Below are 14,906 nucleotides of genomic sequence, written 5' to 3'. Positions count from 1 at the left end.
GTATTTCATATGGGGCAGGGCACATAGTGTCCTGTTACTAGGGAAGGCAACTTGATCCTTTGTCTAAGGTATTGGCTCCCAGATTTCTTCATCATGTTATCTTTCCTTTTTTTGTAATGAATAAATATTTTCTGAGGAAATATTCAAGACTGAAACTATGCTGTTACTTCTTAAATTTCACCCCTAGTTATAACATGCACTGATAATTTTTTTTGACTGAGACAATTATCATAAGGTTTGCAAAATATAATTTTCTAACTCAGTCATGCCTCTACATTAGATAGTGTGCATTCTATTGTAAGAAAGTACTTCCCCCTTTCCATCATTTATTATTTATGTATATCAGTGTGAATGCTAATATTTCTATTTTATTGCTATCCTTAGTTATTTTTATGCTTATATTACCCATGACTAGGTCATTGGGCTCCCACTGAAGCTGTTCCTGCATCTTTTTATTGTCTCACAATCCTTGAGCACCTTCTTAATTTGTGATGTAATGAGCTCCAGGCTCAGCTTTTATTTCACTACCTTGATTTGCCATTTCTTCAGGAAAGTCTGCTTTTTTAATGATATGATGGTAAATTTGTTTTTGCTGCAGATATGTTGCTTGAATAGCATTTCTTATTTTTTAAGGCCACTTTCCCTGCCTGAATTCTGGTTTTGGAAAAAAAAAAACAATATCTTCCTTCCACAGTTCCTCTCCTTGATCCAACTTTGAATCTACTTCTTATTTGCAGACCTCATGTTTGTGGACTTGTGAGATGTCCCAGAGCCGTGGGTGCTTCCTTGGTGGGTCCTGTGGAGACAAAGCTTGGCTTCCCTGAGGGTGAGACCTCAAAGATTCACAGAATTTCCTGTAAAGACTCTGGATTCTGTGCTTTCCCTATCCAGCCCAGCAGGTGGCACTTGTCAGCCTGCAGCTCCCCACTCATCTAAAAAGGTGTGGTCTCTTTAATTCTCATTAGACCCTGTCCTGGCCAGGGGCAGAGGGTGTCAGAAGTCAAGCTTAAGTTTTATTTATTTGTTTGTTTTCCCCCAGGCCCTGGAGTCTGAATTCTCTGAGGGAGGGCAGCCTCTTGAGCTGGTCCCACCCCCCTTTTCTTAGAGAAATTACATACCCCTAGGGAGTTATCTTCTTTATTTGAATTCCTCCTTTGTCTTTCTGGTTCTGTTAACTCCACCCTTCCCTGGGTGAGCACAGAATTGAAGATGCCTGTGGCTTTCTCTAATGAGCTGCTTAGAATGAAAGAAAAAAATGGAAAAAGAGCAAAAACCCTTTTTCAGAGCCAGTCCCCAGCCCCTCTGTTTTGCTGCTGTACTGAAGTTGGTACCCAGTTCTCTGTGCCCCTTTTCTTGGGACCCAGCTGTCTTCCAGTATTCTGAGCTCAGCCATCACCAAAAGTCTCTGTCTCCACTTATTTTTGTATTTTTCCCATGAGATCTGCCTCCTCCCTGCTGGAAGGAACCTGTTTCCCTTTCTGCTCCACATGATAATCTGTTTCTAGCTTGTATCCAGTAGTCCAAATTTTTAATTAAAACTGCAAGTGGAGATTAGTTGAGTTACTTTACCCATAATCCATTTCATTTTTTTCCAAACAGCAGTGTTTCAGCTTGTCCTGCCCTGTTCAAAGGGGAAGGGGTGCCAGCTCTGGGCTTGTGGAGTTTAACTTACAATTCTGTGCTACAATCTCAGCCAATCCACCCATTCCAGGCTGATGTATGATGTGTGTCTATTCACAGATGTCTCCCAACAGTTGTTCCAGATTATTTACTAGTTGTTCCTGGATATTTGCTAGTTGTTCTAGAGGACTAATTAAATTCCACACCTCTCTATGCTGCCATCTTGCTCCAACCTCTACACTATATTCTTAGTTGGTTGCACCATAACATTAGTGTTTTTCTTTTTTCAGTCTCCTAATCAACACTTTATATTGTGAGGCATTTCAGATGTTTCCAAGGTGTTTAGTATATACATGTATGTATATAAATAGATATAAATGTATAAACAGATATATATATGTAGATAGGTAGATAGCTGAGATATATATATTTAGATAGATATGTAGATATCAATGTGTAAAATTTTAACACACTCTTTAATATTAGTCTGGAATAATGTGTGGAATTTGTCTCTACATTTTTTTGTGACAGATGCTTTTTCCTGGCTTGCAATATTCAATTTGAGTTTCTCTATAATGTTTGAGAAAAAGAAATTCTCAGCAGTAATATTATAAAATTTTCTGTCTTTTTCCTTGTTGTTCATGTTGTGTTTCTTATATGAGAATCTACAAGAATATATGACACTTAGCTTAAAATCATAAGAACATTTCCATTGTTAGTTTCTTAAGCTGTTATGGTTTTGTCTTAATTATATTAACTGTGTATAGTGAGAGATGAGAATGAAATTTATTTGCATCCCATGTGAATATCCAACTTCCCAAGCACTATTAACTGAAATTTATATATTATTTAAACTATCAAACACTACCTCTGTCATATACATAATTTCTGATTGAGTGAATGTATCACTGATGTATTAGTTTATTTAATTGTGTACCCACACAATATATATGCAAATTAATTTTTGTAAATTATATTTGGAAAAATAATTGAAATTTAAAAATATATATTTTGTCTATAACTTGAAATGCTTCAAAGAAATCACATGGAACTAGTTGATTCTAGGATATGGAACTTTGAAATTGGATATTCTATTTTTCTAAAGGTAGCTATTAGGGAAATGCATCTATGAACAATGCTATGTCACTATTACTTTATAAGCTAGAATAACCTGTATATCAACTAAAGTGGTAAATTAAAATCATTGGTGCTCTTTATGATTTATTTATTTTTAACTGAAGGAAATTTGCACTTTCCAATGAAGGTACATTGATGAAATTAAAAGGAATATAGTTTATCCAACATGACCAAATATAATTCAAGCTTTAGGCAGTAACCTCAAGAAATTAATAAATTTTAATGGATAGTTGACCACTTTGTTGAACAAAGCTTTAAAACTGTAAAATGAGCACTATGCAGCAGATACTCTGCATATATATTGTTAATTGCAAAGGAAGAATATGTTTTATATTCCAAATCACATTTAGATGTCAATGAGTAATTGTAAAAATAGCCTCAATATCAATAAACCAGAATACCAGAAGTATTCCGTGTCTGTCTCCATTCTCACAACCCTTCTCCCATCTTATAAGTAATCATAATTAATGACTGGATTTGCAGAGGCCTAGCATGTGTATCCCCAATTTAATTATAAAACCTCATTTGCCCTTTTATTCAAAATACCCCATTATCCTCCTGAGAAGGACCTCTCTGCAGTACCATTTTGAAGAAAGATTAATAGAGTCATGATTGATTAATAGCAGATGGGTCACATGGGATACTTTGACCATTACAGTGTAAGCAAAATTAGTGAGTGCATATCTAAGAGCTAATATATTTATACTTCTTTATGATGTCTTCTAATTCTGTCATGAATACTGGTAATAACCCTTATTTAGGTTATTCTAAAAGACTGCACATAAAACATAGCCTCTCTGGGGCAAAGCTTTAGCTGACATGCAATGGATATGTGCCATGAGTGGAATCATTGCAGTTCTTGGTACTGACTGAAGGTTTGTTACTAAAACTTAAACTAGTTTTAGCCCTGCTAATTCACTTTCACATAGGATTCCCAAGCAGTTGTGCTAACTTATTCACAGAAATGAGCAACATATTCACAGGTCCTTGACTCCACCCCCCTCCTCCAAACAACTACTACATTCATATATATATATTGAATATTTCCAATCTACTGAAATAGAGGCAGTACTGGGTTGCTACTCATAATATTCTCATTCAATTCCATTAGTGAAGAGTACACTGCTATATTAAAAAATGTGCCTCAGCTTCTAAAATTTTTCAACATATTGTATTTCATCTGTTTAACACTTGTTGAGAAGTAGGAGTCCCACTTTTTAGGTTGTTTTCCACGTGTTAAAATTGTGAAATAAATAATTTCTAAATATCTTTGAGGTAATATACATGAGGGGTAAAAAAACACGACTGCTCTCTCATCACATGGTTATCCATAATCATATATTCTGAAGGAGAATTTGCATGTTCAATTCATCAGAGGAAAACTTGGGAATTGTTACAACTGAGGAGAAAGGTGCAATCTGCAGAGGTGAAGGATAGGAAAGAGACCTCTAAGGATCAGTAATAAAGCATAACTTTGTTAAGGAAAAAATAAAACAGTTGGAAATCTGGTTTGTTCCAGTAACATATATTTTCAGTCAAAAATATCAATTTAATCACTAAATATTATATTGGATATTTAATAACATTCTCTGCTGAAAGGATACACCAACTTTATATGTGATAGAATAAGTCATGCATAATAGAACAAAATCTTTAAGGAAATATAACTTGCCTAAAATATTTTTCAAAAAACTGGAAATACTGATGAATACAAAAATTTAAGTAATCAGAGCTTTGATAATTCATTTATTAAAACAAATTTTAAGACAGAAATAAGGTTTCCTTATGATTTCAAATGCTTCAATAAGAGCACACTAAAATAATTGTTGTTAGGGTAGTTTCTGATAGATTATATTTCAGAAAAATATAGAAAAGAAGTTAGGGAGGATATCTAGATAGAATTTTAGCCTTTCATTAAATATTGGGATTTGTTCCTGACAAACAAATGTGGGGTGGGGTACTGTTCTCAGAAACAGTGAGCAGATGAGAATTTGAAACAGAATAATAACAAGAGAAACCTGGCCTCAAACTGTCAGCAGGAGAATGGAATCTATTAGATTCTTTGTAAAAAGATGACTTTTATGGATACTGTTCAGTAGAGGAAAGGAAAGACTTCCCAAAATTTTTCTGTACAACTGAAATCAGTGTGGAGAGACATCATTTATCTGGCCTCATGTGTATATAAATAATTCACAGAAGAACGTCTGAAATATTAATTCTCTTGTTACATAGAGAGTATGTAAGCCAGATTTGGAACAGGAGATATCAGTAGACATTGTACTACATTTGTGCATGAAGAGAATCAGGGATAATGGTACAGTGTTCAAATGAATGCATAGCATTATCATGCTTTAAATAACCATTTTCTATTTAAGAAAATAAAATAATCACTGGATGTAACCAGGAAGAATTAGAAATGACATTAATAGAAAAGGTAACTTTATGGGACATGATTTAATTTTAAATCCTTTTTTGTACTTAGATACTATAATTCCATGAACATTGAAATATATGTATATACATATAAGTAGATTGAGAGATTGAGGGAAAATATTAAAAATGCAATATGCGTATTCACTTTTTTCAAAATGCTTTGTTTCATACATTTTCTCTACACTGACACTTCAGTTAAAATCCACACAGTGATACTAATGTTTGCACTTTCTTTGTGGTTAGGGGTGAAGTTTTTCATTTGATTTTAGCATGATTTTTTTCATTTTATACTTTAGCTACAGGGAGACTGTAGCTAATCAGCCCATGGAAAACCTCACAGTCTCCAGTTCATCGACATGTATAACTTAATCTCCCAGGCATTCCAAATCTTGCAAAGTCTACTAATCTCAGTGATTAATCTCAGAGTCATGACTGGAAATCTTCCAACTGTTACTGTCTTTGTAACTGACACATATCTACACTCTCCAATATACTTCTTTATAGTGAATTTATCTCTCATAGATCTTTCCTGTATTTAATTAATATCTCCAAATTGATTGTCAATTCTGTCAATTTTCCAGCAGGGAGAAAATTTATTTCTCTCCTAGAATGTGCCACTCAGATTTTCCTGTTTCTCTTAATTGGGTTATTGGATTTGGCCTTCCTTGTGGTGATGTCTCATGACTCTATGCGTCATAGTCCAGTGCCTGCACTATTGTCTCACCGTCATCCCAAAACTGTAAACTCAGGCAGCTGTAGGTTCCTGGACAAGTGAACTCATCCATCAGCTATCGATACAGAAATTATATTTAGGTTTCCCTTCGCAGAGTCTAAGGCATCTGCCAATATTTCTGAAGTATCTCAAATTCAAGGAAATCCTCTTCAGTTGTTGCTTTTCATACCATGGTTGGGCACTAATTCTTTAGTAAGGCTAAGAGCTAACAATGAGCTGGTTCTCAAATACTAAGCAGTTAAGGTAAGACCTTGTTCCAGAAGCATAATGCCAATGCATTTGAATTTAGACAACATAAACTCTAAAGCTATAATCTTGGAAATGCAAATAGAATGGGTCAAATTTTAATGGATTAAATAGAATATATAGCAGTAGCCCTGTTCCGCTTCCATACAGGTAATCACCATTCTGACTTTAAATCCTGCATTAATTTATGACTCTTAACCACAGTGGTGAACAACTACAAAAATCTGTTTCTTATTAAAATGCATGCTCATTGCATATTGGCTATACAAATCTTTATTTTTAATAGAGGATTCTGAGGTAGTTTTTATTATTCTCAATATTTTTTTCTTCCTCTCAATAAGAGATCAGTGTTTTAGTACCTCATTTACATAAAGCTTGACTTTGTAGAAGGCATAGGCAACATAAATGACAAAGGAAGGGGAGAGTGTGGATTTAAGAGAGAGATTATTCTTGCCATAATCTATTTTCTATTTTGACCCTTGATTTTATGATGCTCCTTCAATTTCATTTCCAGTGTGAAGAACTGAACTGAAAACATAATTTACATGATCACATTGTTTGATATATTAATACATGTGATTTATCTGGGTGCTATATAATGAATATGTCATAATCATAAGATCTGCATCACTCTTTGAACCAATATTCTCCAGATGAACAATTCATGCTGTTACAAAACAAATGATGGTTAAGAGACAATTTCAAATGTTAAATACATCAATGGTTTTAAATGTAACATAATATGAAAATTTCATCAATATGATTGCAGGTTTCAAAGAACATCTATTTTTTAACAAACCACTACATATTGAGATTTGATGTAGTATTACAGACTATAGATGATTATCTGACCATGCTAATGAAATACTTTGTTCTGCTAACAGGGAGAATTTATCCCCACTACTGTCCTTCAGTGATGATACAGAAAGAGGTTGTTATACAACAGCTGTCCACTTTCAGGTGGTACCTACATATAATGAAAAAAATGTGTTGCATTTTTAGATGCTACTGTGTTGTTACTGTAATGTAATAAATTATTAAATTGTTTCAAAATGCTGTTTTTCACCTTAAATTTTTGTTTTGTGTGTCTTAAAATCTATAATATTAAAGTTGAGGTTGTGCAAATGCTGGCCATGCTTGACATGAAATAATTTGTTTTTATTTTTATAAAATTTTAATATTAACTATGCAAGTGTGTTTATTAAAAGGACACAAAACTAAAAAATAATTGTGTGTAAATCGGGCTCAAGATTTTGCACACTATGAATATTAATATTCTTAGTTTCCCATCTATTTAAGTCTTTGTTGACATACTGGAGGGAAAGGAAGGACCTTGTGGGGCCCCTATGGAGACCAGGTTGCCAAAAGCTGTAAAGAAGGCTGTACAACTAAAACAGTGGACAAACATTCTGATCAAACATATGCACAGACAGGAAGTGCCCTTTTAGGGAAGTCCTACTATGATACCCTAGACTGATCACCTGATACAGGTAACACAGACAGGGGTTATTTTGTCCCCATCAGTCATTGAAACCTGAATTTAATTATCCAAGAAGATGCTTAATCCTACCTGTGTCTTGTAAGTAATATGGAATATTGGACATCTATTGGCTGTCCGTCAATTGTGTGTCTCAAATCTTTGGTCATTTTTAGATGCAACACTTTAGAAAACCCAAGCAGGAAACAAATATATTCTTGAAGTTTGGATAGAAAGGCCTAAGTTGAATTCATGGGAATGGCTATACCAAACCCGGAGAACATGTGAATGGCAGTCAGTTTTACACTGGATGTGATGACAGGCCAAATGTAGTCTATCTGCTCAGATTGTTGTGGCCCATTGGATCAGGAATAAGTTGCTGGGCATGGTCTAGTGGGTGGGACAGATTTTCCATTCTGTTCCAGATCTTCTGATGACAACGACAGTTCATGCATGCAGGCCTACATTGAGGTCATATCTGAATCACGTGGATGTTCTCTTATGGATCCAGATGATAAATTGTACATCCACTTGTACATTGACTTGCTCAAGGATGGATGGCAATTCTGTCTGTGCATTTAGCTGAGAAGCAAGGTCTGTTTGTCAGTTATATTCCACTCATCGGTATAGGTTCCTTTATATTGAGTACTCATGTGAGTAACCAAAAGTTTATTAAAGAGAAGAATATATTTTCCTGCATGTGTCTCATCCCCGTAGGGGACCTTGCTTTTTATGCAAGTCAGAGTCTTGCCAGTGGCCTGGAAATATGGACAGGCCCACAAGTCAATGAAAACATAGCTGGGTAGATCCACAGTATTTCTTTTGCTCCAAGTGCAGCAATTCCTCATGGGGATTTCAGGTGAAGTCTAACATGGATGCACATAGATAATTTATTACTACCAATTATACATTAAGTCATAGAGGCCATACAGTGGTGATTTGTAGGGACCCAAAAGGACCCACCAATATTTGAGCTTGGGCAAGTATTCCAAAACCTGAAATAATTGTTTTGTCTCCCCCTATCATTCTGCCAAGGTTGCTTGGGATCATGGTCACCAGTGACCAGTAACTAAAGGATCTAAGAAAGTCTAATCACCCCTCCTTTCCCCATCGAACACTAACCTTAGCAGACAACCTTCATTACCCTTGGATGCAATCATTATGGGTTCCCTGTGATTAGTGGTATTTATAAAGAACACAAGTTTTCAACAATATTACCTATGGAACTAGTAAACAGTTAGAATTGACTTGATTTTAAGGGTGGAGAGAGCATCTGAGAGTTCATAAATGCCATAAATTTACAAGAAAGTATCATAAATACCTCACTATTCTATTTTCTTTTTCTTTTTCTTAAGGGTTATTTCTGGCTATCTTTGGGTTGGAAATGCATGCCTGAGGAGTTGTCCTTTAATGCATTTTTGCATTTATTCAGTAGCCATACTCAGACTCATTTAGAGTCTATATCTTCTGACAAGCCTTTGAGGGTTTCACCCATACTTTTGTTTTAATTACACATCTCAAGAATATGGTTAGCTGTTTTCTCAACTATTCACCTGAATGATTATTATAAAATTTCAAATAAAAAGAGTAAATGAAATGCATCCATTTAAATAAGTATAACAAAATATCCACACCCACAAACATTCCTAGGTGAAAAAGATAGGTAGATAGATATAGGTATATGAAAGATAAAATGGTAGATGACATCAATATATACCCCAACTGTAAAGGTTATGTTCATATGTCAATGTGGGCAATTATGGTATCCAATTGCTTGGTCAAACAGTGGCCTGATTTTTACTGTGAGGACTTTTTTGGATTCAATTCATCAGTAAATGTTTGCACCTCTAGCACCTACAGTCACTAAACTATGACCAAATCAAAGGGTCTTTGTTTGACATAACACTATACTGTAATATAATTACTATAAATGTGTGCATTTATGAGGTGTATTTCCCACTTAGTAAAATTCATGAGCATTTTGTTCTAAATTGTGATTACTATATTTTCATTCCCTATAGCCATGGCTGGAGCACATCAGATGCTCAAAATCCCTGTGTTGAAAGGGAATGGATAAAAGAAAATGCAATGTATGTCTTAATTTGCAAATTGTTGATACATTCCTCCAATATGATATACAAATTTGTAAAAACAGTAAAATGGTCATTTATAGGGGCACAGCTTCAACTTCAATGTCTATCAAATTATCCAAGTTCTGTGAAGGCCACTGCAGTCTCTGGGATAAATTATTTTGGGGCATCTGTTTACATACACTGAAATAACTTTTGAGGTCACTCTAATTATCTCTGTCATTGCACTTATCTTTATCCATATTCTGGTCTATACTGGTCACTGATGAATGGATTTTCTTGGAAAACATATTTTTCACAAGAAGAGTTATCCACACTTACAGTATGTAATGACTTAATTATAGAAAACACACCCACTACTTCATGGGCAGCAATTCCAAAAGAAGTAAGGGCATGGTGTAAAATTTTGAATTGCAAATGCATGAAAGTCATCATTTGAAGTACAGAACTGTGCTCTAGTACTATTCCAAGGACAGAAATTTGTGAACAAAACACACTGAAGTCATTTCATCAGTATGGACTTTCTTGTCAAAAGGGTAATAATTTATGTACACATAGGTACATTTTGGTAAAACTCACTTTAATATTATCAGAATGAATATTATGTCTTCTAATTGGGTGAAGTAAAGTATGAGCAGAAAAATGTGAATAATACAGTTGAATTAAACTTATTTTCCAAAATTTCATTTTAGAAAATTTGTATTTAATAAACAAATATGATGCTACTAATACAGTATTTTAAAAGCTACCAATTTGAGTTGTTTCTATTATAGAAGTAATAGAGTTAACAAATATCAACATAAGTAGGACATGTTAGATTGTGTAAATGAACTGGTTGCCATTAGCAATATAAGGAACTTAAATTATTTTTGTTTTTCTTTCTTCCATGAAGTTAACTACCTCCCCTGAGGTCCAACTCAAAACTTTTCCACTCTTAATAGATTTCACTCAACTCATTGAACTATCCACTTTGGATTTAAAACTTCAGGCAAATGATGTTTATTTACTTGTGTTATCCTTCATTTCAATTGCTCTACCTGTAATATTAAGGTTAGGACAATTAAGGAAAGGAATAAGAATAATGATGAAAATTTTAAACTATAGTTAATTATTAAAATAAGGGGAACAGATTTTTCTTATTTTTGGCCATAGCTGTGTCATTCTTTTCAACATAATTTCATGGAGTTCAGGACCACAGTTCCCAGATAACTGTGTTAAGTATTTGAGTTCTCTTGATTGCCAAGTGTGGCTTTTATGCTTTCTAGTTGGAGATTTGGAAGTTTGACTTTTCCAAGAAAATCCATTCATCAGTGACTGGTACAGACCAGAATATGGATAAAGATATTTCCTAGTGTCAACTGGGCAAGTATGTAAATGTTCTTCTCTAGTTAAGCTTTCTTACTTGCTTCCTCAATCACTGCATCTACATTTTCTGCTCCTCAAACTCTCTTGCTTTCTATTCCTTTGCCTTGTAAATCATGTAGCATGTTCACTTTGTGCTTTGGGTGTGCAAACAGGAAATCAAGCAGTATGTAGAATCAGTTCTTCATATGTTTGTGGAGCATGATGTGGAAAAATATTTTACATCTATGTCAGTGTACAGATGACACAAAAAGTGAAATGTCAGGCAGGATTAAGGAAGGAGTAGAAAAGGAAAAAGAGAAAATTCAGGGTACAGGGAGTTTAATTGACTTTATGCAAACATAAAGTCAATGCTTTCATTTTTGTTCCTCAGTGTTTTTATAATCTCATAAATATTACTTTGTTTTATTTTTATTGTGTTTACTTACTGTTGCTTTGTAAATAATTGCAGATTTTAGCATATGTGTAGCATGTAAGTTATTCTGCAATTTATATAACCAGTTTTTTTATCCCAATTGAATTCAGGCTGGTAAATTTAACTCAAGAATTTTGTTATATCAAACATAAAATGGATCACCCCATATATTCTCCAAATATGAGACATAATCCTGTAAAGGCAATTTCATAATACACTTAAAATTCAAAAAATGCCTGGTTTTGAAACAACTGGATATTATTCTGCAGAAGAATTACTAGAAGTTTAAAAGTTTGTTTGGTGGATTACTTATGTTCTAAGTAATTTTGAGGTGGTGGAAAATAGTCAAAATACTTAAATTTGAGGTATTATTCCATTTTTATGATATGAATAGTTTTGTTCCTTAAGTACCAGGAAGGGAAAAAATGAATCTTTTCACTTGCTTAAATGTTAAACATAATATAACCTTTGATTTTCAGTGTATTTCAAGGGAAAGTAAGTTATTTTCAATCAAATTTTTCTCTCCCTGTAGTGTTGAGCAAGACAGCCTATCTTTTTGAGCCAATAAAAATATGGAGGAGATTCTGAAATATTTTGAAATAATGCATAGAAGTTGGTATAATTCACAGCTTTGAATCCAAAATTTATTGAATACTTTTTCAAAAACAGGTAAATGTATAACGCATACCTTAATTTTTAGAAGTATGTAGTACTTCTCCAATGTATTATTTAAGTCAATTAATTGTCCAATGAAAGTTTACCAATAGCTTTTCAATGCAATAATCATTTGATATCAAGTTTGTAGTTCATGTGAAATGAAATTCATTTAAACTCACAGTTTTCATACAAAACTATTTTTGTTTACCCTTCTCCTAACTTAAATCAGCAAATTTCAATGGCCAGAATGAAACAAGAAAATTCCAGCACTATCACTGAGCTCATCCTGATGGGATTTTCCAATCTCCCTCAGGCTGAGATCCCCCTCTTCTTCCTCTTCTCACTGGCCTACCTGGTGAATCTTTTTGGAAACACAGCAGTCATCTCCTTAGTGGTTCTTGATTTCTTTCTCCAGACACCCATGTATTACTTCCTCTGTCATCTGGCATTTATCAACATGTTTTTTAGCACACTTGTGGTTCCCAAGATGCTCCTTAACTTCTTGTCAACCAGAAAAGTTATCTCTTATAACTTCTGCCTTGCCCAAACCTATGTTACATCATTCCTTGAGGCAACTGAGTGCTTTATGCTTGCAGTGATGGCTGTTGATCGCTATGTGGCCATTTGTTACCCACTTAGATATCTGCTCATCATGAACTCTTCTGTGTGTCTGGCCCTGGCTCTGGGCACCTGGACCATCAGCATTTTTGCAACAGTAGTGCCTCTTTACTTCATAATTGTTCCACTCTGTGGTCCTTATATTATTGACTATATTTTCTGTGAATTTCCTGTCATTCTTCACATGTTCTGTGGTGATACCTCCCTGCAGGAGACAGTAAAGATGGTAGTAGGTGCCGGGATAGTGTTATTCCCTTTTATACTCATTATCTTCTCATACATTCACATTCTGGTTGCTGTAATGAGAATAGACTCAAAGGAGGGCATTAGAAAATCTTTTTCCACCTGTACTCCCCACTTGATTGTTGTGACCATATATTATGGAACAGGATTGGTCAGGTTCATGAGACACAAGTCCCTCTACTCAGCAGAGGGTGACAAAATTATTTCCTTGTTCTATGCAGTCATCATCCCCATGATGAATCCCTTCATTTACAGCCTGAGGAACAAGGAAGTGAAGGGTGCCATGCAAAGAGTCATGGTGAGATACCAAAAAGACAACAAATCACATAGTAGAATCTTCAAAGATTAAAGAAAATGCTTCTTACATTAGGTTTACATCAAAATCATGTGATCCTAAGATCTAAGGACTAGAATTTATGATTCAGTGTACTTTAAGATGAAGATGACCATCACATTTAAATAAAAAATTCCCCAAATATTTCTCATTTAAGTTTCTATTCTCAATAAATAAACTTTTATGGATATAGATATTAGTGATAAAATATTGCCAGGGCAGCTCAATCATATTTTTATAACTCCTCCATACTAATATCATTGTCATATCCTATAGCCATTACCTATATATACCAATATATTAATATCTATTTCTTAATTCTTTTTAAAGCCCTCAAATATTGTTGGTGACCTTCCCTTGTCTACCAATCAGCTCTGACTTATAGGTGATGTCAATTTAAAGATGTTGCATTTAGTTTTTTCCAGGGGCAAGAAGACAGAAAGGCAATGGAAAATCTGTAATATATGCATTTTTCAGAAATAAAATATCTTTGATTTTGCTAGTGAGCATGTTGTGAAGATGTAGAATCCAATTCTCATTTTTTAATTTATTTTATTTTTCCTTTTGTGGTGAATAATTTTTGTAAGTGGATAAAATTTTCTTCAATTTAAGGACACCCCTCAGAGTTATTTAAACTTCAAATATATCCTTATAGAAGGTAAGTTATGTGAATGAATATTAACCATCATTTTGTGTAATAAACTCTATACTTATTTAAATATATTAGTTACAATATATTTGTAGCTGTGGTTTATCAAGGAGCTCTTACAGAAATGAGTTTAATATTTATGAATTTGAATGCAAGCTACAGATTTAATTCCAGGTTAAACCACAGAGTATATGTATTTCTTTGAGCAAAGTAATTTCACCTTACTGTACTTCAACTTTTCCATCTGAAAAAAATCCAAAAAATTAATACAAGTTGTTGAGATGCTGGAACACATGTAATACAATTGGAACATAATAGAGGCTTAATAAACAATATATGCTATCATTTTCCAAAGCTATTTCTTTGAAAATAAATAATTTTGTGATAGATTTTACAATTTATAGACAGAAAAGAAATAGGTGGCAATTCCACTAAATAGACAACTTTTCAAAACTCTCTTTGTTAATATTGATTGGTTTTAATTTGCCTATGGAAGCAGAAATTCCTCTTTCCAGGGTCATGTGGTATACTCTTAGAATAATTAAAAGATCTACACTCATAATTAGGAAATTTGATAACCCAGTTACTACTTGTGTTTGGATGGATGATTATAGCTCATTTCTATTTTTGAGACTTGTGATATTATTTGAAAAAGATGCAATGCTAGCAATCCAAGGAAAACAACATGTTCCTCTGTCTCATAATTTTATTGTATTATGATTTTGTTTCATAATAGAAGAAAGAAACAATGTAACTAAACCTGTTAGTGTAGAATGATGCAAAGGAGGCCTTATTTATAATATGCCTGCAGTTCCTAGACCGCAATTGTAATTTTGTTCAACCATGCAAGATTGACTTTCTACAACAGAGGTTGTGTGTCAGTATTTCAGTG

General features: G+C 33.9%; 1 protein-coding gene across 1 annotated transcript; it reads left to right on the top strand.

Annotated features, from left to right (window-relative positions):
- Nucleotides 1-12,417: 12,417 nt before the first annotated feature.
- LOC119505204 (olfactory receptor 2A12-like) lies at nt 12,418-13,380 on the top strand. Its single transcript, XM_037797851.1, has one exon. It carries the CDS (start codon nt 12,418-12,420, stop codon nt 13,378-13,380), a length of 963 nt encoding a protein of 320 aa, XP_037653779.1.
- Nucleotides 13,381-14,906: the final 1,526 nt, after the last annotated feature.

Source organism: Choloepus didactylus, chromosome 10 (assembly GCF_015220235.1).
Source record: "Choloepus didactylus isolate mChoDid1 chromosome 10, mChoDid1.pri, whole genome shotgun sequence".
In the NCBI taxonomy this organism is placed as follows: Eukaryota; Metazoa; Chordata; class Mammalia; order Pilosa; family Megalonychidae; genus Choloepus; species Choloepus didactylus.
This window is presented reverse-complemented; position numbering and strand designations above follow the sequence as displayed.